At 35.5% G+C, this 27120-nt stretch overlaps 2 protein-coding genes across 3 annotated transcripts in view; one reads left to right on the forward strand and one right to left on the reverse strand.

The window, feature by feature from the left end:
• LOC123316458 (sodium-dependent neutral amino acid transporter B(0)AT3) overlaps positions 1-27120 on the forward strand; it is a 70273-nt gene that overhangs the window by 35911 nt on the left and 7242 nt on the right. The window contains exons 3-5 of the mRNA XM_044902535.1: positions 1428-1600; positions 3961-4632; positions 25270-25631. Of these exons, the coding sequence (XP_044758470.1) occupies positions 1428-1600; positions 3961-4632; positions 25270-25631 (1207 nt within the window). The remainder of the gene's footprint in view (positions 1-1427; positions 1601-3960; positions 4633-25269; positions 25632-27120) is intronic.
• Positions 13083-17548, reverse strand: LOC123316465 (procathepsin L-like). 2 transcript variants are annotated; one of them, XM_044902557.1, is made up of 3 exons: positions 17194-17548; positions 16645-16842; positions 13083-13801 (listed from the first exon to the last, which is right to left on the reverse strand). In XM_044902557.1, the coding sequence occupies exons 1-3, from the start codon at positions 17284-17286 to the stop codon at positions 13244-13246; spliced, it is 849 nt and encodes a 282-aa protein (XP_044758492.1). In that variant the 5' UTR covers positions 17287-17548; the 3' UTR covers positions 13083-13243. The 2 variants fall into 2 exon arrangements, with proteins under 2 accessions (XP_044758492.1, XP_044758483.1); XM_044902548.1 differs by having other exon boundaries at positions 16645-16983; positions 17194-17534.

Here is a 27120-nt window from a genome sequence, read left to right on the forward strand (position 1 = left end):
CCGGTAACATATACAAAACAACTCACAATTTTGGTTTGACTATCTTCGTTATAGGTTATAGGCACTCGAACATGCATTTTTTCAGTAGGTATTTGGAAAAATATCGATCCATTAAAAAATAATGAATTTATTCTCTGAATCGATAAACCGTAGCTTGAAATCTCAGTGGGGATTCTAGAAAGACTATCGTCCAAATTTTGTTACTTTTCTCATGGAAGGTTATGCAAGGAAATCATTCCTTGAACTCGATCATTCTTAGATTTCGGTTCAGTGTACATTGTTAGATTTTCGTTCGTAATTCTTGTTAAATTTTTCTTGCGATATTTGTATCTACTTCCGTTTTTCAAATTGAAACACATACTTACTTTATGTGGGCAAATATGTATAAAGAAAATAATAAATCTATGTTCAGTTGGACACGAACCTGTACCTCTCCCGACTAATCTGAAAAATTGATTGCTTAATGTACAAAGTTTTCATGAAAATAACAATATGAAGCTGGGATTTTTCAATGGGATCTGTAAATGTATACCTAAATGTAGAAACCAATTTCTGTAATGGCCCACGTTTCGCAAATTTTATTTTTGCATCAGCAGATCTCTCGAAACATATCTTTGTGTTTCTGTTGTTATACGTCTGATACCTCAAATTGTTTCTAGAACCCTGATGATGCAAAAATGATATTTGCAAAACGTTGGTCATCACAGGAAGAGGTTTCTGCATTTAGACCTAGAGTGGTCGTGGAACTACTGAAGGTTGTTTACTACTCAAATTTTATTTCAGTTCTTAGGTACGGACTGGTTATATGGGGTGGAAGCAGCGAGTTGAATAGATTGTTTATATTACAAAAATACGCCTTAAGGGCAATACTAGGTTTAAAATATAGTAGAGGTCATAAATCTTGTAGAGGTCATTTCAGAGACAATTCTATGCTCACTCTTCCAGGTCTGTATATACTGGAATGTCTACTATTTGTAAAAAAACATCCTGAATATTTTGAAGATTTCTCAAATAAAAACAATACAAGGCGCATAGATCCATATCACTTTCTGAGGCATTCCTTGGCACTTACTGAAAAAAACACAAAATATATGTGCATAACGATTTTCAATATACTTCCGAAAAAAATTGTCATATTGTCAGATCTAAAAAAATTCAGAACTGAAGTAACAGCTCATTGTGATGGTTGAACCATATTCAATCAAGGAATTTATGGAATATCCCTTTCAGTGATTTCTCGAATTTGTATTCTTGACGCTTTCTCTCTTCCTTTGTTTTGTACACTGATTATGAGAATAAAGTTATGTTTATGTTTATGTTTAGGTATAAGTTAGTTAGATACCATAAAAAGGCCAGCTTCATACTATTTGTTTACTTTCTGGACTACTAAATTATGCTGTATAGTAATTCTCATCTTTTATTTCCAGGAATTGGTATTAGCAGTGCTGTGGTATCTTTCAATGTTGCCTTGTACTACAACACCATCATAGCCTGGTGCTTATTTTATTTTGCCCAAAGTTTCCAATCGGAGCTCCCATGGTCGGAGTGTCCAAAGGTTCATTTCCCTAATGGAACATATATTCTTGATCCTGAATGTATGGTATGTATTTTTTTTTTTCAAGTGATATAAAAAATTATTTGACCGTAAAATTTATCGAGTAGCGCACCAGAGTTTTAAGGAAAATGAAGATGTTTTTTTATCCACCCTTAGTTGAAAAGATTGAAATAAAGCGAATAAAGTGAATGAAGTGTCTTATTTCCAGTCAAAAAGTGCTCGTAAAAAGTTTTTATCGTTTTCAGACATTTTCGAAATCGACAAAATATCAAAATTTGAAACGGTTTCCACTAATGGATTTTTCACGAAATTGAGCACAGTAATCCTTTCAAAGTTTTTACATATCTATAGTTGGGGAGTCCAAGAGGGAAATTCGGGATTTACTCGAGCGTGTCACATTAATGTGAAGGGATATAACTTGGACCTTGTAAAGTACCTCTACCAAAAATTAGATCTGTATTAGGGGGAATTGTCTAGGACAGCCTGTCAGAATAGTAAAAAAAACGATCAGTGTACATATTCGAGCGTGCATAAGCGTAGCCAGGGTTGAGTTTCGGTGGGGGTTTGAACCCCCAAAACCGTAATTATCTTAATTTGAAGCCAATGATTCAAGAATAACAGAAAAAATCCAATCTGGAAGTTTCAGCAAGCCGAAGCAATAAAAATAAAGGTAACAAAGTTTTTTGGAATTATCTCCTCTCCTGCGCTTCAAATTGTTTTCGCATTCGTTATAAAAGTTGCGGAGCATAACATTTTCTACAAATTTCGTCCGAAACATTTTTTTAACGCTTCAACGTTTATGAGATATATGGCGATGAATGTACATTAGACTGGAATTCTATAGTGACCTTGGCCTTTCGCATGTGTGGCTAAGCTCATCTCCCTTATCGCCCTCTAACTCAAAAACGGTTAAGAGTATGTAAAATTGCTTCAAGACAAAAGTTGTATAGAATTTCATTATCTACAACTTTCATAATGACTACAGAAACGATCAGAAGTACAGGAAGGGAGATATTTTCGAAAAATTCTTCAAATATTTCAAACTGTTAGATTAAAATTAATTAGTGTCAGATTAATAGGTCAACACGTCTGCAACACCGAGATTACCCATCTGTATAAAAATCTGAGAAGCTCGAGTATGTACAAGTAACGATTTTTTTTGCATTTTCAAAGGCCCGTTGTGACCTTCTATTCGAACTGTCAGTCTCTTGAAAAATTGCTTCATGGGTCCAATAAACATATCCTCTAAAAATCTGACACGCTCGTAAAAAAATTTCTTCACCATCCGTACGGCCAGCCCCACCACGCGAACTGTCAGATTAACATGAATTTTATCAGAGACACGTAGGGCATATACAGATCTTAACTGACACGCTAGATTTTTTTTCATCTGTGAAAACCTGCAGACGCTTTCCCCTGGACTACGCTACTGCATTATACATAAAAAGTGTCTTTAGAATGTAACATTTGTTTGTCGATATCACTGAAACGAAATAAAAGCACCAATTCAAAGGGCCGAAAATCAGTTTTCACTCATAACATGAAAACAAAAGAAGATAGAGAGAGGGACACGGTTTTGGCCATCATTCATCTTTTGAAAATCGAGGTCGGAAACGTGCCATACATTTTTCCTAGCTCTTAAGATTACAGCGCTGCCATTCAACCCCATCGAATTTTGCCCAGCCTGTATATACTGGGTCTAGCCGACCTACATCTGAGGGTAATGTCACACGCATCGGTTTTGACCGAGACGGTTCACGGCAAAGTTAAAGCATGAATCATCTCTTCAAAAACGCCTTTTTCAGGAGAATCTTCTCATTTTACCGAAGGGAATTTTGAAATTCTTTAACATTCAATCATATCCTTCCAACCTTCCTTCAAAACTCTCAAAATATGTAGATCAAAAATTTGAAAAAACGTTAAATTTTCCGCATTCAGTGTTATGAAGTGATTCATTTGACTAACCAATTCTCTAACTTGAAAAAGTTGTCAATTGATAGAAGCAGAATCCTCCCAGAATGAATTTCAATCGATATCTGATAGAAGCAAAGTTTTCTGAAGACAAAATTCAATCTTTTTGCAACTTATTGATTGTTACCTCAGTCATTTAAATTTAACCAAAATATAAGGGGTAAAAGTTATCATTTTTTTCACAACATGTCCCTGGTTGATAAGACTGTCCGTGCTTCATATTTTTATAATATTTATAATGCTCTTCCTTTTTCGAGTTTTCTAAAAATATAGGGGGTGCCGAGAAAGATCTCTTTCAGGGCGCCAGTAGAGATAAGGCCGGCCCTGCGTCTAATTCTTCTTACAATGTATTCAGGCATAACATTTCCTAATAATATTATTTTGAAAATGAAATTTTAAAGAGTGAAAAAATTCATAAGAACTTCATTTTGCAGGTGAGCAGTCCAACTCAGCACTTTTGGTATCGCACAACCCTGATGGTGTCTGAAGATATAAACAGTCCAGAAGTTTTCAATTGGAAAATAGCAATGGCCCTCATCTTATCTTGGACTCTCGTATACCTCTGCATGATGAAGGGTATAGCCTCATCCAATCTCATCGTTTACGTTACAGCAACTTTTCCTTATATGGTGCTCATCATATTTTTCTTCAGAGGCATAACGTTGAAGGGTGCTCTCGATGGATTACACCATTTGTTCACTCCCAAGTGGCACACATTACTGGATCCTGTTGTTTGGTTAGAAGCTGGAACGCAAATATTCTTTTCACTTGGGCTTGCTTTTGGAGGCCTTATTGCTTTTTCTTCTTACAATCCTGTGAACAATAATTGTTTCAGAGATGCTATAACAGTATCCTTGACGAACTGTTTCACGTCCATGTTTGCCGGTATTGTGGTTTTCTCTATAATTGGATTCAAAGCAACTATGATTTATGATAAGTGTTTGGACTCCAGGAATATCACATTAACAAAGTTATTTGGTCCCGATTATAATGAAAGCGATCTACCCCCAGCAGGTGCTTTGTTCAACGTGACAATTAGAGACACCACCAAAACGCTGATAATGCCAAAACTGGAGGTGTGTGACTTGGAGAGAGAATTGGATAATGTGAGTAATATTTAGTTAAAAATTTTTTCCTCCCTTTAGAATCGAATAAACGAAAATACTCTCAACAGAACATAGCTGAGGAAATATGTTCATTATAATTGAATGAGGAATTGGTGTGGAAATAAAATTTCCAGAAGTATTATCCAAAGACAAACAGATGAAAACAAGTCTTATTTAATACATAATGAAATAATGAATCATTACAAGTAGCATCCAACTATATTGTTTATGTAAAGTACTGAAATGTTTGAACTAATCCAACAAATATGGTTCATATAACAATCATGAGATATATGCACTATCAAAATGCTCGGAATTCAGATATACTTCTGATTATTTCTGATATTCTGATTATTTTATAATTAAAACAATTTGATTCCTATATACAGAATGGTCCAACGAAAACTTAACATCTTGATTTTTCGACTTTGAAATGGAAATGTAGAAACTCGCTTGGAGCCGTCAATTTTTGATTCGAGGGGAAACAACTTTTCCGCTTTTTTTATCCCCCAACTTCAACCCCCTAACAGGGGTGAGCACGACCCCTTGAGTTTGAATAGGGATGAGGGGTGTTGCTATAACTAATTTTGAAGATCGTGTCGAGTACTATCTGACTCTAAAATTTTGCTTCAAAATATTCATCAATAATGAAAAAACAGTGAAAAGAGTAAAAAAGGCAATGTGGAATTTATCTCGAGAATATTCTTCGTATCCGACACATTTCATAGGTAGGTATTCAGTAGTCATGTTGTTAATTTTTTTGTCAGAAAAGTATAAACTTTTTGTCTTAAAAAGTATTGATTTTATGTCCAAAAAACTAGACGTACCATGATTTTGGTTCACTCTAGTCTATGGTGAATTTTTAAGAACGTTACAAGTGTGCCAAAGCGATTGTAAATTTGCAGTGGAATTAAAATGGTGTATTCTGTGGGAGAAAGGGTGGAAATGATAGAATTATTCGTTAGAAATAAGGACACTGCGCGAGCAAAACCGGATTTATTTTACCAACCACATCCAGGAAAAAGGTACACTCATGTGCTTATGTTGCGCAACTGGTTGCCAAATTTGACGCTACTGCTTCAGTCAGAAACAAAGAGAAGGTGCATGAATGAGACGAAGCGAGTGACGTGAGTGTCTTAGGTTATGTAGCAATGGACCCGACCTTTAGTACTAGGATATTGTCCGATGTATCTGGTGTCTCATGCACAACAGTCATGAGAATCCTTAAACAACAGAAATTCCATCCTTATAAGATACGATTGGTTCAGGAACTGAATGAGGATGATCCCGATCGTCGACTCCATCCAGTTCTGTGAAGTGGTCAGTGAAATGATTAACGGTTATCAAAACTATACTCCATTCACATTTATTTTAGCAGTCGGTTGGCCATGAAATAATTTTCTCAAGTTTTTGTAACTAGAACGGAGTAGGGTTGGCACTCATGAAATGTCGTTAATGTAATAACGCCGTTGCCAAAACTAATATTAATTTGTATTACGAAAATGCCGAAGGTGATTGAAAAAAGAGACAGGGTTTCAGGGAGTGCTATTAAGAATTCAGGTCCGCTCATTCAAATAGTTTTACCCTGATATTCTAAAATCAACAATACGTCAGACGGTAGCGAACATATTCAATGTAAGAGAATTTATATAGGTATCTTATGTTTCATCTGAATATAAACGACTTATATTTCAGCTGAATATTTCCATGATCAGAAAGATTCTGTGAATGAAGAGGATGACAAAGAATTTCCTTCTATTGGGAGACCCAAAAAAGTGGTGGCATTTTAGAATATTATGTTTGAGTGAATTCATGCGAAAAGTTTACTACAGGATTTTCGATTAATGTCATCGTAAAATAGGTTCTCAAAAATTGATTTTTCTATTTTTCATTCGACTTATCCTATACATTGTAAATTAAAAGTCTTAAGGTACCAATAATAACCTAATTATTATTATTAAATCAAATATTAATGTATTAAGATGAACAGCCCCAAATACGCGCCAGTTGTCCTGTGAATTGTTTATTCATGTGAAATTTTTGTTCAAGGTGAAGTTCATCTTGACTTGAAACTTATTCCTTTAATTCTTTTTACTTATATTTATGCAAGATGATTTTTGTTGAATAATTTAACATTCTTTTAATTATCTGTTTTCTTTCGGGAGATACCCAGCCCCAACCACTGCATCATATGCATTTCATCTTCGGGTTAATATTTTTGAAATCTTCAACTGATGTAACGTATTAAAACATTAGCCAAAGAAGATAACGAACATTTGATAATACGCTAATGCATATTATGATATTATAGTGATCTCTGTGATCTCTTGTATTTTCCATGCAAATAACTGGATTTGGTATGCCTTCAATCAGTTTGTATAAACTTCAATTATGTTCGTCACATATTTTCCGAAGAGATGCGACATTGTGATAAAATACGTAATAACAGAAACTTTTACGTAGAACGGTCAACATAGCGTTGATTCAAAACCCAAACATTTTTTGACAAGCTTCATAACCCTACATTTTCGTACTATACAGAGTGAAAAGAGTCAAATTTCAATGGCCAACCGAGTGCTAAAATAAAAGTGAATGAAGTATATGTTCGATATCTGTTTTTCGGACGAGTGTTCCTTGTTAACCGGCATAACTGTGAGACCAGGCGCAAATAGAAACGCAGGTTGGTTAGGTGACTCAGGGTGACGCAGCTTTTTCCTGCGATGCACGTACTATGTGACAAGTCACTGTCACGCTTTATTTGCGCGGTCTGGTCTTTTCTATGTTTTACAAAAACTCACGCTGCGTCACCTCACTAACCTGCGTTTCTATTTGCGCCGGGCCTCAGTATTCGTCAGATGAAAATCCATGATTATTTCGTGAGGTGCATACTCAGCTTCCTGGAAAATTAAATGCTCGGGAGGGCATTTATGGAAATCACATAATCGGCCCTTTTTTATACCAGGTAATCTCACAGGCCAAATGTATTCATATCTATTGGAGAACGCTATTTATCCAGCCCTCCTGCAAGTATTGGAGAATGCAGAAGACTATCAAACGATAATTTTCCAACAAGATGGCGCAGCTCCCCATTTCGTTCAAAGGATGCGCTAGTTCTCAGATGAAAATTTTTGTCGCCTTATCCGAACCCGCATACAGAATTTTAATATAACCATCCTAGGCGTTTAAAAAGCAATGGCCTACAGCGCAGCACGTACCTGTTTCGATTGTGAATTTGAGTAATCCAGGGCGACACCCGAATTCAACCACAAAATTCCACTCAACTTGTCCCTGCCGTTTCAGAAACGACATTATCAGACTATAAACGTGAGGTTGAAAATATCGTTCAGTTTGTACTGTCCTGACCTTTAAATTACCCTGCGCTGGAAAGTAACGCTTATATAAATCTTGTATCATTCGAAAATACTTATTAATGACAGCATTTGATAGACACGTTACTACTTTATGGTCAAAAATCGTGATCGTCTTATTGTGGTAGGACTCTATGTTACGTGGACAACTCAAAGTACTGTTACGATCCGATAATTATACCTTTATTTTATTTTATAAATTAATTTGTAATTCAAATCAACGGAATCGCAACTGATCGAAAATATTCAATTCTCAACTGAAATAAGTGACTTTTCTAAAAAATATTCTGACTGACAATTCTCCATCTTTTTTTTTATGTCTCCATGCCATCCCAAAATTTCCTATCATAGCATCTATAATGAATAAATTTCTTATAAATTAACAAAAATTTCTTCTAATTCCTATTACTCATTGGACAAACTAAACGAAATTATTTTTAGAAAACTTAAACCATAACAAAATCTCCAAAATTGAAATATTTATTCCCCAAATTGAAAATTTTGGGAATAAACATTTTAAATTCAACAAACTGAAATTCCACACACACACACAAAAAATTCATCAATTATTAGCCTAAATCTTTTTTCTTGAACTTTTTATGTTTTCTCCATTTTTTTCTCTTTTTTCTCCTTGAATAATTTTTTCCAATCCATTCCACTTTTTCTCTCTCTCTTTGGATGACATTCTCCCATTTTCGGTTACTTGTGTGATTCCAATTTCTTATACATGCTCCCTCCTCATCATTGAACCATAACAATGCTCGATCCACCAATTCCTCAACATTCCCAATTATTGGCACCAGTACAGTATATTTTCCTTTTACTTTTCCATTGAAATTCCATTCTTGATCCCCCAACTTGACTATTCCTGACGTAGAATTTTCTTTGTCCATGACTCTTTCTGATGTTTCTTTTTGTATTTCATCATTCTCCTTTATTTCGTTTATGTCATCATCCAGTTGTTCCTGTACCTCTTTTCGGATATAATGCTCTGTAAAATCTAATTCCTTCTGATTTCGTCTGTCTGCTTTTTGTTCCATTGATAAAATATTTGTTTCTTTGTTCTCCATTCTCTCTGCACATTCTTTAATTTTTCTTTCAATTTCCGTACCATTTTGACCAAATTTTTCAAATTGTTCATCCAACTTCATGAATTGTTCATCCAGTTTGTTAGAATGCTTTTCAAATTTCTTAAAATGTTCAGACTGTTCATCGAATATCTTGTTTATATCTTCTCTCATCTTTAAAATAAAATCCAGTATAATGGAATTATTGTTTTCTTGAGCTCCAGCTAAAATCTTGTTTCTGGATTCCATATTTTGAGTATTTCTATAACTCAAATCGCCCCACGTTGGTTGCGCCATTTTGTTACGATCCGTTTATTACACTTTTATTTTATATTATAAATTAATTTGTTATCACAATCAACGAAATCGTAACTTATGAAACAATATTTAATTCTCAACTAAAATAAGTGACTTTTCTAAAAAATATTCTGACTGACAATTCTCCATCTTTTTTTTATGTCTCCATGCTATCCCAAAATTTCATATCATAGCATCTATAATGAATAAATTTCTTATAAATTAACAAAAATTTCTTCTAATTCCTATTACTCATTGGACAAACTAAACGAAATTATTTTTAGAAAACTTAAACCATAACAGTACTTACCCTGATTACTTATAGAGAAATTTAGTGAAGGGGGATTCAAAAGCAAACAACACATTTAAACCCAAATAAGTGACGTTTCATTTACTGGAAACGTCTTCCATCGTCATAGCTCTTGGGCGCAGACTAGAGAAGGAAAAAGAGCTGCGAAAAAATGCCCCTTTAGATCAGAACAGCAGCAATTACATAATATACAATACAAGTAGGTTTTCACGTAGCTACAGCCATAGGTCAAACTGGCGATAGAATATCTCATATGAAATGCATTATCGCCAGTAATAAAACTGCATCATGCCTTCAGCTTCTCTTATCGCTGGAAAAAGAGGCACGAAGTTTCGGTAAATTCGGAGGCAGTTTTCTAGGAAATTACTTATCTATAAAAAATATTTTCATTTTGTACTGTTTAAAAAGATGGATAACACAGGAAAGACAAAATCCGAAAAAGTTGTATGTTCGTACAGTAACATAAATATAAATTATTTCAGCTCTTGCCTCGCGTTCAAATGACTTCAGATTTGATAAAATACACCCTGACAAAAAAGTATCCGGAAATTCTCATTTAAATTGCCCGCGTTGAGTATTTTTAAGTATTTGAAGTTTCTGTATGTTGGTAGGACTGTCCGTAATTACTATGACAAACATGAACGTGGTCTGTCGACTAGTTTGTTCACGACAGCTGTTGAAACCAGTCGACCTCAGTGGTAGTCTGCGAATTTTACAATGCAAAAAAATATTGAACAAAGAGTTTGTTTCAAATTTTGTGTTTTGAACGAAATTTCGTGTGCTGACTGAATGTTAGAAAAGGCTTATGGACACTCTGTTTTATCGAAAACCCAAGTGTACGAATGTTACAAAGTCTTCAAAAACGGTCGGCAGATCGTCGAAGATTTGCCTCGTTCAGGACGACCGTCGAAAAAATCAAGGAAATTGTGTCAAATGGTCAATAAGAACTTCTATTTAACTGTTTTGAGACGTTTGCGTGAAAATATTCGCCGTAAACGGCCGGATTGGGAAATTCTCCTCAATTTGGGTTATCACTGCATATGCAAGTTTAAACTGAATAATTATGAGTTTCATTCATGATTTTTTCGAATTCACCGTGGGAACTATTCAAAATCATCCTTCAAATATGGGGTTTTAAAATTTAAATCGCTTTGTGCAGAGTTTTTTTGGCAACAGCGCCTACAAGACAATGAAAAGAACAATGTCCGATCAGCTTGTTTATAAAATAACAGCTGCTGATCTACAGGCGCGTACTTACTGGCGAGCTTCAACTGCAACCGGCCATAAAAATCCCATACAATTTTACGACCTTCCTCGTTCGTCGCAGACTTCATAGATAGCCATCTTTGTCTATCACATCAAGATAATAATGCATTTGTTGTCCTTCATTATCATTATCAAGGCATATTTCAGTCGATGTTGCCAACTTGTGCAATCGAGATAAAAAGCTTCAAACTTTAAATACCCATTTTTATTTTTCATTTTTAAGTGTTTAAAATAATTTTTTTTTGGGGAACGGTTGAAATGGTTATTTCAAAATGTGACGTTTCAAAGATATTTCATAAAAAATACATCATTTTCATCACAAGGAGTATTCCCTTTTGTGGCAAAACAATTCGTGGATTTTACATGACGATAACGCACCATCTCATCGAGCCACGATTATTAGCGATTTTAAGACCAAGCACTCGATAAATACCATCGACCAGCCACTTATTCGCCTGATCTAGCTCCGTGTGAATTTTTTGTTTTCTTCAGACTGAAATTACCGCTTCAGGGAACCAGATTTGACTCCATAGGCGCCATAAAAGAAAATTCGCAGAAGGAGCTGAAGGCCAGCCCTGAAAGCGCCTATAAAAAATGTTTCCATGATTGGAAAAAAACGTTGGCACATGTGTATCGCTTCAAAGAGACCATATTTTGAAGGAGATTCAATAAATATTGAAGAAGTTTAATATTTGTGCGTTTTATTTCAAATTTCCGGATACTTTTTTGTCAGAGTACTAGGTACCCAAAATTAATTAAAATCAAAAAGAAATTCTTTTAGTGGGAACAAGGACAAACACCGAAACTCTTAAAGGATATTTGGCGACGTTTCGTAGATTTTCATCTACTTCATCAGGTCGTTGTAGCAATAATATATATATCCCCCACAGGGGAGTATATAGTCACTATACAATAATAAAGAAGGCCGTACATTTTTAAAAATTTTCTTGATCTTTACGTAAGAACTTTCTACAAAGTGTCAAAAATTAAAAATAGATGAATGAAATCGGTTGGGTCGTTCCCAAGATGTGGCGTTACCAAGCTAAATGGGGATTCCTTTTTATACATATAAAGATTCATCTCTTTTCTTCGTCCAGTTGTATTTTTTGATCCATCCAGGTACTAAGCTCGTTTATCGCTAGCTTTCGTTGGTTCAAATTATTAAATAATTAAAACACACCTCTAATATACTAAACAGAAAGCGTATAAAGATGTATTGAAGAAATGAAGATTAAGTATAGACCATATTAGTGAGGTTAGAATTACTCAATTGGCGGGAAATCCATATTCAAATTTTTTTACATAGAAATCAACTTTAAGGTGGAATATCGCTAGAGAGAAGTAAATGTTAATATAGACATTCAAAATTGGGTGCCCCCATTATTAGAGGTTGTTTCCATGTACATTTCACATCACAAAATACTTTTATATGTCCTAAAATCAAAATTGAACACAATATTATATGGAATATATCCGTATGTCTTAGATTATTTCTGCTATAAGTCAATCATGAACAGTATCAAGTAAAATGACATGCTACGCTTGCGCGTTAGGAGGATGTCAGCTTCAGAGGTGAGAAACGAAATGGAGCTAAGACAAACTTCCATGGATCTTGCCGACCAATTTTATATTGATCCATTATTAAAAAAATATACCATTTTATTTCGAAATTTTGTTTTCGACTTGTTGAGAAAGGATCATAGAACACATTCCAACAGAAATAAATCTTAAGAAATTCGCTAAAATATCCTAAAACAGGCGAGAAGTACGCGGCATTTTTAGTCCCATAAGAAATGCATAGAGAATTCAGGGACCAGATCCACGGATGGATCGCGATTCAAAATTCCCGCCTAACCTCACTAATATGGTCTATAGCTCGCTGATTTATATTTATCAATTTGACCTCATTGGAAGACAATAATTGTAAAATGTAATGGACTTTAAACTGAAACATTTTCTGAAATAATTTCTATGATGATTACCTACATTTTTGTTAGTCCTCGAGTAATCGTTACGTTAGTTTATTTTTTAAATCATCTTTCAAACAAAACTATTTTACTCATTTGAATCTAAAAGTGTCTCTTTGTCATAAGCTTGGTGAAATGGCACAGAATATTTTACTGAAATATGGAAAAACTTAGATTCTTTGATATAAATTCCAGGCATACAGGAATTTTCTCATGATCGTGTATTTCAAACCTTTCACTTCAAATGTGTACAATAAATACTTAATAATACTGTATCTTCAGCACTGATAATAAATAATGAAATAAATAAATAAATAATCCTATCGAAGGTCGAATTCACATAATTGGATAAACGGCCATTGTAGCTATGCCGCATCTGTTTTCCTTATTCCTGACAATCTTGAAATAGCCATGGTCCCCCCAATCCTTTCCCCAAGAATTTTTCACGAGGTAATATTCTATCCCGTTCTCAACACCAAATCCAACCACAACAACATAATGGTTCAGCTCGTAAGTTGTACAAAAGTGGTCGTCCAGAATGCCGTAATCGTAGCCTTGCAACTCGAAAGTGGCATCTATGGCCACAGAAACCGGACCAACGGTGGCCACGGCTATCTGAAGTTCTTGCTCTGAGCCCTCATCTATTTCAACGAAACCTTTCACCTTCGTTACCACCTTAGATTTGTTGTAGCGACAGTTTCCGTTGTCTTCTTGATAGGGATAATCTAATTCACCTTCTATACCGAATTCTTGCACGTACTGCAGAGCATTAGAAGCTAGACCGCCTTCACAACCATAATTTCCCTGCTCCCAAGAACAATCGATCAGTTGTTGCTCACTCAAAGGTATTAAATTCCCATTGGTTATTTTATTGTTGCTTTCCAAACTGCCAATCTGAAAAAAGGCACCTATTTCATGAAAGGGTTCTTGATATGAAAATAGTGAAATACTGCCACTAAGAAGGGGTAGCAAATTTCTTGACCGAACTCATTGAACCACAGAAAGCCAGATTAGGGTAGATAAGAGGTTTTTAAGAGGTTATCGTTAAAACTGAAACAAAACTTCTCTGCTCAGAGATTTTAGATTTTTTAGGCTTGTCCTTGATCTTGAAGGATAAGATTTGCACTTGATAAACGTGATTGCTCATTGCTCACATACCACCATAATGTATACCATATCAGGTATAAAATACGAGGTTCATATAAGAAGTCATCGAAAATTTTTTGAATGGCATTCCTAATTTTCTTAAGGGTATAACAATATACACATAAATTTAGTATAATTCCCAAAAAAGTTTATATTCTTTAGATTAAGGAGTGTAGGGAAATTTATTATACAAGGTCTTCTCCGACCCTGATTAGGGTATTCTTCACGACTCTAAAAAACATAAAACCAATAGGTACCTATTAGAAACAAATACATATGAAACCTCTAATCTCATACAACACATACTGAAATAGACAAAGTAAAAATCCGGGGACCATCTCACAACATGGCATGAGTGCAAAAATGGCCACATAAAAACATCAAAGCCACAAAACAGTAAGAATTCAACTAAAGGCTGCTTTTATTACAGTTTGCTCATGATAAAGCAGTGATAAAAGCAGCCTTTTAGTTAAATTCTTTCTGTTTTGTGGCTTTGATGTTTTTATGTGACCATTTTTGCACTAATGCCGTGTTGTTAACTAAAAAGCAGCTTTTATTACAGTTTGATCATGATAAAAATGTAATAAGAGCCGCCTTTTAGTTAAATCCTTAGTGTTTTGCCGCTTTGATGTTTTTATGTGGCCATTTTTGCACTCATGCCGTGTTGTAAGAGTGTCCCCCGATTTTTACTCTGTGTATTTCGGTATGTGTTGTATGAGATTTCCTATGTAATTGTTTCAGTTATGATTTAATTCAACGGAAAGCAAAGAGAGGCAGTAATCTATAAATAATGATTAGGATTCAGGAAAAAATGTCACAGTGGAAGGTGATATAAGGGTTTATTGCCTATTGAAGGAGTTCAACTTTGCTATTCAGCATGACCTCCGTGGCCAATATGGAACCATAAAGAGATGGAAAACTGCAGAAATGATAGTTTTCAATAAGCCTGGAAAGGAACGGAAATTTCCTCAAAATTATAGACCAATAAGCCTACTATCAGAACTAGGAAAAATCGTCGAGAGGGTTATCGCTAAAAGGCTAAATGAGGAAACAGAAATGTTGAAGATAATTCCACCCGAACAATTTGGATTTCGACGACAACATTCGACTGAACTCCAATTGCTACGGCTCATAGAATACGTCACCGAAGGAATGCAGACCAAACAGGCCACAGGATTAGTTCTGATGGATATCGAGAGAGCTTTTGATACAGTATGGCACGAAGGACTAATCTATAAGATGAAAAAAGCAGGATATTCGACCAAGCTGTGCAAGATTATAAGAAACTATCTGAGGAATAGAAACTTTTATGTGAAGTTAGATGGAGCAACCTCTCAAACCAGACAATTGGAAACGGGAGTGCATCAAGGATTGGTACTTGGACCTTGGCTTTACGTAATATGCGTTCATGACATCCCGAAGAATGCTAGAAATATGCTCACCTTGTACGCAGATGACACAGGAATAGCGTTCAGACATCGACGCCCAGAGATCATACACCAGAGACTGAAGGAAGCCATAGATGAATTACTCAAATGGTGCATCAAATGGAAAATCCAAATCAATGGAAGAAAGACTCAAGCAGTATTACTGCAAAAGAGAGGATTGAGGATGGAAGAAAACCTCGAAGTTGGTGGAGAAGAGGTTGAATGGGAAAATGAAGCAACATACCTAGGAGCGAAGCTTGACAAAGGACTAACATATAAAAACAAACATCAAATGTGCAGTTGATAAAACAAAAGTCGCAATGAGTAGACTTTATCTACTCATAGGCAGAAGAAGAAGAAGAACATCAAGTTGACGATGATTAAAACTATTGCGCGACCACAACTCACATATGGTTCGGCGGCATGGGGCTTCGCAGCCAAGACCCACATCAAGAGAATACAGGCTACTGAGAATAAACTCCTTAGAATGGCGATGGATAAACCCTGGTTTGTTAGGAACAAACAAATCTACAAGGACTTGGAATGAGAACCAGTTACAGAATCCATGAAGAGAAAGGCGGAAAGGATATTCGACAAAGCCAAACAACATCCAAATGAGGAACTACGAAGATTAGTTGACTACTATCCCACAGAAGAAGCTAGAAGGTCAAGAACCTATCACCGAAGACCGAGAGATCAGTTAAGGATTTAAAAAGTAACCAAAGAAGAGCTTAACCTATGAAAGATATAGGCAGCATGCAACTATCTGCACGACTATGATCGTGTGAGAGCCCAGAAACTATAAGAGTCCACTGGTTTATAAGCAAATTCCCGGAACCAAGAAGAAGCAGTTAGGGTTTTAGTGGGTCGCGAACTCAAGAGAATAAGTAACCCCACACTAGTTCTCCAGAAAGGGTTCTTCTTGGCGAGTGTCGAATCGCCCTCTGAAACATGACACTGTCTCATTGTCGAAGATTTCCCCTGCTATATCAAAAAAAAAAATAATGGAACCAAAATGTTCGGCCATGTTCTGCAACATTCATTTGTTGAAAATGAATCATCTTAACGTTCGGTAAGAAATTCCTGAGTAGAAATCGATTTGGATTGTTGGTTTGACTGTATTATTTTTTTTTAAATCGAACAATAAAAATCATACTAGCTTACCGTACTAAATGCGTAACATGAACCACAAAGGCCTTGATCTTTGACCTCAGTGACTGCTCCTTTTTCTACCCAATTGACATAGGTGGGCAAAGTGATGTTATTGGAGGTCTGGGTTAAAGATCTCCTCCTTCTGTTTCTGCTTTTGAGACTTCCTCTGTTAACGTACTCCATGAATTCTTCCTTAGTCCAGTCTGCGAACTTATTTACACCCTTTCTGTATGATATTTCCCCCTTTTCGTATAGATCATTGTGCTCCTTGTATTCTTTCAGATTCATTTCGAAAATGGACATTCGTTTTTTATACTCAACAACAGATCTGTACGATTTTTCATATTTTCTCTGAAATGAATATTCACGATATTTTTCTGCTAGAGAATAAAAATTTTGAAGGACACTACAGATTGTTCATGAATAATTTATGTGTTTTATTTCATGTTTGCAATATCTCTGATGAATTTTTTCATTTCTTATGGATATCGGTAGAGTTTGAAAATTTTCAATTTATATTCTTCAGTCCTCAAGATTTATCATTATTCAAAAAATTCTTACCTGGAATTTTCTCCATTCGAAACTGATATCATTCTCACTATAAACCTGCACAATTTGTGATATTGCGAAAAATATTAACAGGAATAATTTCATATTTTTCGTGGAACTGAAAAAATAAATATGCAACAAGTATATGCTTCTTCGTACTAATTAGGACGAAAGATCCAAAAAAAAACCGAAAGATTTCACACCAGATTGAGTAGAGAGAAAACACTGGCACTTTTTCGTTCAAGGAAAAAAGTGAAAGTTTATTTCTCAACTAGGAATAATTATACTTGGGAGGATAAAAAGTAATATCATAATCTCCTGATAAATGAGTTGTATGTCGAGCTAATTTGAATGAGATTTTATTAATCCTTGGTCAAATATTCAGGCAGCATACAAAATTATTTGTTTTTTTTGCGTTCTTGAATTATTAGAATGGGTTAGGTTAGGAGGTCAATGTTACAGATGTTATGGTATTAGAAAGGTATCAACATATCCTTTACAAACATCAGGTAAAGGTTAAGAGGGATACTTGAAGATTCCTAAAAATACCGTTTTCGTGATACGTTATCTTGAGAACGAATTTTGTTTCGCAATAAAAAAATGCAATCGAAAGATTGTATAGATTAAGATAAAAATTGCACTTCATTCCCAGAGACAAGCACATCCGTATCGACTGCCATGTCCAATGATCTTATGTTTTTAACAATTAACGTCAACTGTTAACTGGCTAAAATTTATGTCGACAAATTTCTAATAATTCGTTGAAAAGTTTTTGATCGATTCAGAATTAATCAGGAGAGAATATTGAAAGATTGATTCGGAAAATTTCATTTGAATAATTTGGAACTTTATTACCTACTTCTTGACTGTTTTGGTGAGCAGGAATTCTGGCAAAATACTTCGTAATTTAAGATTCATAATTCATGCTTTGAATGATTTGTTATTATTTTCTCCCTGTCTGTGATAAGCTCTCCATGAAATGTAGAAATATTGCTTGTTTCCGCAGTAGGTAGTAGAAGGAAAAAATCGTTGGGGTTCTTACTTTTGGTCAAGATTACCCTGAAAAACTCACAATATGTCCGCAATGAGTCTACCTTAATAAACATGAATATACAGTGTAGAAAAGCCAAATGGAATAAATTCATAATATTGCTAACTATAAATATTTATGAAAAATCCCGAAACTCGTCTAATACACTCTGACAAAAAAGTATCCGGAAATTCTCATTTAAATTGCCGCGTTGAGTATTTTTAAGTATTTGTAAGTTGGTAGGACTGTCCGTGTCAAACCTGAGCGCGGTCTGTCGAAGTTTGTTTACGACAGCTGTTGAAACCAGTCGACCTCAGTAGTAGTCTGCGAATTTTACAATGGAAAAAAATATTGAACAAAGAGTTTGTCTCAAATTTTGTGTTTTGAACAAAATTTCGTGCACTGACTCGTTGCGAATGCTAGAAAAGGCTTATGGAGACTCTGTTTTATTGAAAACCCAAGTGTACGAAACGTACAAAGTCTTTAAAAACGGTCGGGAGATCGTCGAAGATTTGCCTCGTTCAGGACGACCGTCGACCTCTTCAACCAACGATAACGTCGATAAAATCAAGGAAATTGTGTCAAACGGTCAATGAGAACTTCTATTTAACTGTTTTGAGACGTTTCCGTGAAAATATTCGCCATAAATGGCCGTATTTGTGACAAAACAATTAGTGGATTTTGCATGACGATAACGCACCAACTCATCGAGCCACGATTATTAGCGATTTTAAGACCAAACACTCGATGAATACCACCGACCAGCCACCTTATTCGCCTGATCTATAGTATATCCAAATCCAAGAGGCCAGAGGTAAACATTGCAGCATGCACTGATCACGCGTCAAGAACGTGATAACGCAGAGGTGTACTAATAAATTGAATTCCGAGAGCGTTATATTTTAAAACTTTTTGAGTGTTCCAGTTCCGGTGAAAAATATGTATGCTTATCTACGAGTCTCAGTAATGAACAATTAATCTAAAGTTCCCACTTTAATAAATACTATGTATATAATATAAATGTGTAACAATATTTTTTTTGTAAAAGTGACTACCCCGTAGTGTCGTCAGAAGATGCAGAACTTTCCTCTAAGTTGACGATGACTGTTGTTATATCATCCATAATATTATCCAGTTTCCACTTGTCTACCTCAACTTTTTGTTTGACATGTTTCACGCACTTTCTCCATCTTTCGGAAGTAACCCGTGAGAGAGCCTCTTGAAAAAGATTTTGAACGTCAGCCATTTTAAATGTGGTGTTTTTATCTGCCACAAAATTCTTGACATCGGCCCAAATCAATTCAATAGGGTTCAGTTCGCAGTGGTAGGGCGGTAATCTAAGTACAGTAATATTTTGGGCCTTTGCGGTTTCATCCACGATGTATTTTTCAAAGTTTTCTTTGTTCTGCCTGACTATCTGCAACTATTGCGCTTTTATGAGGTCAGGGGTGAAATCAATATTTTTCTCCCTCAACCATTGTTGGATATCACTCTTTCTGAATTGTGAATTAGGAATTTTTTCCATTTTCCTTGAATGGTAAGGAGCATTATCTAAAACTACTATAGAATTTTCCTCCAATTTAGGAAGTATACCCTCGACCACTTTTCGAAGGACTGACCATCCATTTCTTCATGGTAGTCACCAGTTTTTTTTGGATTGGAAAGTCCAGAGTCCTCCAGTTAAAAAACCAGTGTCACTGCCAATATGACACACTATAATTCTTTGCCCTTTGCCTGGAAAAATATATTCACTTCATTTGAAAAATAATGTTGAAATTGTTTTCCACCAAAATGGTACTTACATCAAGTTTCACAAAACTTTGATTGCTCGATCAACGATTTGGCATTCGATTTCCCGAAGGAAATCATTGAAACTTTCATATTTCCGAATATATTGGAGGAGTAGCAGTTGAGAATCATCAAATGGGCGTGTATAGATAATTATTTGGTGCAAGAATGATATTCAGAATGCTTATGACCAACTTATCGACTGAAAACTAATTGACGTTCATCCGTCAATCGATCGTTGATTCTCTGATCAAGCTTTATGAAACCGAGGGTTAAACTCAAAATTCAAGACCTTCCCAGACGGATTTTTAATCCAGTAGATAATCCAGCAAGTAACGCTTGCCGAGAAGATGTAACTGTTTCATCGGTCCACACTTTGGATTTAGTATGACCGGCATTTAACCAAGTTTCATCCAAGCAGTAAATCTTCCTGTTTTCATCACGGAAGGTCCTAATTTTCGTGAGATAGTTTCTTCTCCAACATTTAATGTCGTCACGGTTCATTAAAAAACTGTTGCGTTGGCGATGTCCATATTTGAAATTAAGTTTTTTCAATATTATAGAGAAGGTACTCTTCTTAAAATTTGGCAAGTTCGAGTCTTCATTAACTATTTTTAATACTTTCTTTATAGTCGGGTGTTCATTTCTGAAGAAAAACTCGTGAACTTTTCGCCGTATTACATTTTTATCGAAATCTGATAAGGACTCCCATTTGGTGGTCCGATTTTGATTTGTTGCCGGAATTTATGTATTCGGAAATAATTCTCCTAACACTTCGAGCTCCAATGCCAAGTCTCTCAGCAACTCGGAGTTCTACGTCCTTTAAACACATTCCTGCATTTTGAATAATCTCAATTTCATAAGTATTCAAAATCATATCTTTTATCTCGGCACTGAAGTGTCGTTTCAGACGTATCTTTTTTGGAGGACTTAAGTCAACATGCGATTCCTCAGCAGTATCAGTACTCGACATTATCTTAAATGCTTGTAACTTGAATAACTTGCTACAACTATAAACCAATTTACGAAAGAAAAAGCAATGAATGATCTCTGCAGTTCTACACAACAATTCGCATACAATCAATGAATCAAACGTAATGCGGTTCTGCATTACTCCCACCTGCAAACATGGCGTTCCTGAAGCTTTGACCAATAAGAGGAGTACCTTAAATAAGATCACGCGTTAGTCAGTGTGTTTACGCTGGCCTCTCGGATTTGGATAGACTATAGCTCCGTGTGACTTTTTTCTTTTCTTCAGACTGAAATTACCGCTCCGGGAAACCGGATTTGACTCCATAGATGCCATAAATGAAAATTCGCAGAAGCAGCTGAAGGCCAGCCTTGAAAGCGCCTATAAAAAATGATTGGAAAAAACGTTGGCACATGTGTATCGCTTCAAATGGAGCATATTTAGAAGGAGATTCAATGAATATTGAAGAATTTTAATATTTGTGCGTTTTATTTCAAATTTCCGGATACTTTTTTGTCAGAGTAGTATACAGGGTTAGAACTATTTAGAGGCTGACTATAGGAATATCGAAAACGTTAAAAATAAAGGGTAGCTTAAATTACAAAAAAGTAGTACACCAGTATAATCGCTATATAGAATTATCATTACACACCGAATTTCGTGTAATTATGTCCAAAAACAAATGAATAATGAAGAAAAAATGATAATCTTGATTTTCAGTTTTTTTGAGATATCCCAGGAACCATCAGAGATATTTTGGAACTGTGTACACCAATCCTTGAATATCGCAACTTTTTTGTGATTTAAGCTAACCTGTATTTCTAACGGTTTTCGATATCCCTGTAGTCCCCCTCTAAATAGTTATAACCCTGTATATTTTAAATCATCACTCTTTTTCGTTTAAATGCACTCTACTTTCAACCCCCTATGAAAGATGGATACAACCCCCAATTTTTTAAATCGGTATGGGCAATCCTATTTTTTTCAGTGAAGAACATTTTAGTAAGAAAAACTATTGCTAATATTTTTCGCCATCTATCAAAATTGGTGCTATCCGGTTGGAGAGTATATGAATATGAAATATAGATGAGTGTGCTACTCCAAATATAAGTCAATAATCATACATTTTAGCACAAAATAGTTTTATTCATTTTCTCCAATAATTCAATTCCACACTTCATACCTAAATCTCAAAATCCCCGTAACTATAACAACTATATAAACTCAAATCTCCTTCATTAACATTCCTGTCCACCATACAGACTTTGCTGCTGACACGTTCCACTCATAGTTCAGTCGGTACATTGCCACATTTCCTCCATTTTTTTTCAGCTTCAGTAACGACAGCTTTCCTGGTACTTTAGATACTTCCTTCTCTGGTTCACTTTCGTTGATAAGCTTCGGAGATAAGGGATGTGTAATGGGATTTGGCGATTCTGACCTGGTTTGTTTCTGGAAATATCAGTGTCTTTACACCCCTGTATTGGTTCGGGGAGTTTCTTCAAGTGGCTAACGTGCCTTTTTTATATCCGGCCCTCCTCACTTGAAAGGGTTATTTCATTTCCCTTTCTCTCTACTACAGTGAACTCTTCGTTATTGAATCTCGGTATCAGTTTGTTGGGAATTATCATATTCTTCGCTAACACTTTGTCCCCTTTTCATAAACTTTTTAGGGTTTTCACTCCCAATCTCTGAAACAAAATCAATTAAAAATGAAATCAACGATTTGCTCCTGCGTAAATTCAGAGATTGGGAGTGAAAACCCTAAAAAGTTTATGAAGAGATGCAGAATCCTCCCAGAATAAATTTCAATCGATAACTTTGTCCCCTTGTTTTATTATTTCGATTATTTTTGCTCGTCTTGATGAATCTTCCTTTTCCTTTCCTTTTTGTTTATTCACCATGTCATTTTCGCGCGCTTCTTCGTATACCGGCTCAACAACTAGATCTGCCATAGATGGTATTTTGCCTGAGCTATTTGTAACCTCTTCAATATAGCCCTATTCATGTTTTCTACCTCGCCGTTTGCTTGAGGCCAATATGGTGGTGTGTGGTTCAATTCAATATTATTGTCTGAACAATAATTCTTGAACTCTTGACTGGCAAATTGGGGTCCGTTGTCCGCTCTAATAGATCTTGGTATTCCTAGGCGACAAAATATCTCTGACAAGTGATTTATAATGACGTTCTGAGAAAATTTATTTCTTGGTACCTTGAATAGTAGTCTATTATGACCAAGAGTTGATCTTGATTTGGCAAGGGTCCCATAAGATCTATTGCTACACATTGCCACGGCCCTTCCGGGAATTTATGCCTTTTCATCGGTGGTGGTTTATCCGGAATTGTAACTAATAAGCAGCCTCTACAATTTTTTACAAATTTCTCGACTTCTCTGCCCATAAATGGCCACCAAACCTTGGCTCTCAGTTTCTTTCTCATCACCGTCTCTCCCGGATGCCCCTCGTGGGCTAATTGTAATACCTCGGCTTTCAACGAATCAGGTATATCTAGTCTATTTCCTCGCAGAATAACTGATCCTATTGTCATCAACTCTTGGCGAAAGGGGTAAAGAGCATTTTGTCTGCAATTTCCCAACAATCTTCCTTGATCTTCTTTATTGAATCAGTTATTTTCTGATCATGTTGACTCTCACTTATAATCTTGCTAATATTTATAGCTGCTGGTGAGCCAATTTCAAGCAGGGTACGGACGTGATATTCGTTTTCCTTGTCGAACGATGACTCTTCATCGAGTTGACATAGTCTTGATAATGAATCGGCTATATTTAGTTTCCCCGATTGGTAGATAACTTTGAATTTGTAAGCCTGTAGCCTGAGAAGCCATCTTTCGATTCGAGCTGGTGGCTTCGACGATGGTTTGAAAATTGCCTTTAAAGACTTGTGGTCCGTAACTAATTCAAATTCCAAACCCGCTAGATAATAATGGAAATGTTCCACGGCCCAGACGAGAGCTAAGCTTTCATTTTCCGTTTGCGAATAGCGTTTTTCTGTAGCCGAAAGACTTTTACTAGCGAACGATATAACTTGTGGTGTTACTGTGGCTTACGACTTGTATCACTCATGACGAAGTAAATTCTGAACAGCCTTTATGAGTACATTTTTATTTATTTCAAGCATTTTATGATTAGATATTGGTTATACAATTTCCAAACTTTCCTCTACTTGCACTGTTATGAAAAATATCCAGCTGGATCTTGTCTTCTGTCAGAGGGTGCTAGGGTATATTCCTTCACCGTACCGATTGAAAGTGTTTATATTTCAAAGTAAGTAAGCTTACCCGAACTCTGCTTCGCATCGTTCGGGCAACGGCAGTTTCGTGCGGGCAAGTATTACTTTCCGCACTTGATAGGAAAATAACTATTTCCTAACAAGTGCGGAAAGTGATACTTTCCTGCACGCGATTGCTGTTGATGACAAAAGGCGTGCGGCAAAGATATGAATCGCAATATTTTTCCTACGCCTTTTTTCACCATTCTACTTCACTTGTTCCAGAATTTTAACCATCATTTTCTTGCAGAAGTGCGAGAAAAATAATTTTCCAGCATTAGCTGGGATAGAAAAGCCTTTTCTCGCACTAATGCGGAAAAGTGGAACAGTGGATATCTGTGAAAGTGTGATGAGTGGTTATGTTTGAATATTTTTATTTTTAATAAGACAATGGATGGAAATTATGCATTTGATTTATTGTCAGAAAAGGGTTTGAATTTGAATTCCTATGTATTTATATATACAAATGTCTGTTGTTTATCAAACGTAATATTGGAAGTTTTATTGGACTGTCGAAATATCACAACTATTGTACGAGAAACTCTGGGACACTGTGTCTGCCTCAACATAGGACAACGAAATTTGAACTTTCCCCATCTTATAAGGGCATTAAAATTTTCAATAACTTACCAGATGAAATCAAGAGATTAAATGAGTTAAAATGCAAAAAAACTATCAAACGCATATTGATTGAGAAATCTTATTATAGTATAGCGGAATACTTTGCAGATGACCATTTCGCATAAATTTTGTTTGGCTTATTTTGTATAACTAGTGTATCATATTCATTTTGATAAGTTTTGTATTCATTTTCCTTTACTAGGAACTCATCTCATTTTGACCTGTCCTATACATTCTTATTTTGTAATGTCGAAGGGATTAATAAAGAATTATTATTATTATCATTATAATACCGCTCAATTCCGAGACTCAACTATAAGTACCTCAGTTTGATGAAAACATTTGTTTGAACTGTGCCCCCTGAATACTGAATTTATATTCATTCATTTCAGTCCGCATCAGGCACGGGCTTAGCCTTCATAATCTTCACAGAAGCCATCAATCAATTTCCTGGAGCACCTTTATGGGCAGTGTTATTTTTCTTGATGCTCTTCACACTTGGAATAGATTCACAATTCGGCACATTGGAAGGAGTCGTTTCGTCAGTGTCAGACATGAAATTGTTTCCCAATATGTCGAAACAAATGTTAACAGGAGCAATATGTGGTATATGCTGTGTGCTTTCCATGATATTCGCCCACGGAGCTGGTAGCTACGTCTTTGTGTTGTTCGATAATTTCGCTGGAAACTTTCCCCTGCTCATAGTTGCATTTTTCGAATGCATTTCTGTTTCCTACATCTATGGCCTCAATAAGTAAGTAAAATTTCACCATAATGTTTTTTTCATCCTAGGAAAATAGTATGTGTTTTTACTGTAACAAAGTATTTTAAATACATGAAAAAACAATTACTTATTCTGATCTCTCATCTGCTGATAAATAGACCATATTAGTGAGGTTATGCGGAAATTTTGAATCGCGATCCATCCGTGGATCTGGTCGCTGAATTTCCTATGCATTTCTTATGGGACTAAAAATGCCGCGTCCTTCTCATCTGTTTTTGGATATTTTAGCGAATTTCTTAAGATTAATTAATTTCTGTTGGAATATGTACTATGAACCTTTCTTAACAAGTGTAAAACAAAATTTCGAAATAAAATGGTATATTTTTTAATGATGGCTCAATATAAAATTGGTCGGCAAGATACATGGAAGTTTGTCGTAGCTTCACTTCGTTTCTAACTTCTGAAGCTGACATCATTCTAACGAGCAAGCGTATCATGTCATTTTCCTTGTTATGGTTTATGATTGACGTACAGCAGAAATGATCTACGACATAGAATAGAACAGAATTGAATCTCTTTATTTTCCATCCACCAACAAGGTGTAGAAGAAGTCATATTAAAGAAAAAACAAAAACCAGTAATATGTACCTGGTTAAAAAAAATATTTTAAAATTCACAACTTTCAGATCAAGTTTTTTTTTTCAAAATATTCTTCTAAGCTGTAAAAGGATTGACCGACAATAAGCTCATTGAGTTTTCTCCTGAAACGGGCGAGATCCGAGATATGTTGTATATCGGCTGCATGGTATCGTATTTTTAATGACATCACGAGGAAAGAGTTGTGGGTTTTCGAGAGTCGATGTGTAGGTATTCTAAGGTCGTTTCTAGATCTTGTATCGAAATTATGATTATACCCATAAGTTGTAAATTTTTTCTTATTCTTGTGCACATACACTCCACACTCGATAATATACAGACCAGGAAGTGTGGCAATTGAGTAATTCTTAAATTGGTCTCGGCACGATGTCAGCCGATTATATACGGATATATTTCGTATAATAATGTTTTCAATTTGGATTTTAGGACATATAAAACTATATTGTGATGTTAAATGTACTTGGAAACAAACTCTAATAATGGGGGCACCTAATTTTGCATGTCTTTATACTAACATTTACTTCTAGCTAGCCATATTCCATCTTAAATTTGATTCCTATGTAGAGCAATTTGAATATGGACCTCCCGTCAATGGAGTGTTTCTAACCTCACTAATATGGTCTATAGGGCATACCTTGTTGTGCCCTACTAAGACCAGGAAGTTGTATATGTATAAACGAAGTTTGGAGGAAATGGAATTTGAAGAATATGACATCGTGTTCACTAATCTTTTCTCAGCAAATATATTTGAAATTTATCCAACTAAAAACATTCAAGATATGTTAGATAATAGGACTAGCCAAACTTGATTTAGATTTTGAACTTCGTTAGATTTGGCATTTTATCTTAGAATTCTCACAAA

This window comes from Coccinella septempunctata, chromosome 1, assembly GCF_907165205.1.
Source record: "Coccinella septempunctata chromosome 1, icCocSept1.1, whole genome shotgun sequence".
Taxonomy (NCBI): Eukaryota; Metazoa; Arthropoda; class Insecta; order Coleoptera; family Coccinellidae; genus Coccinella; species Coccinella septempunctata.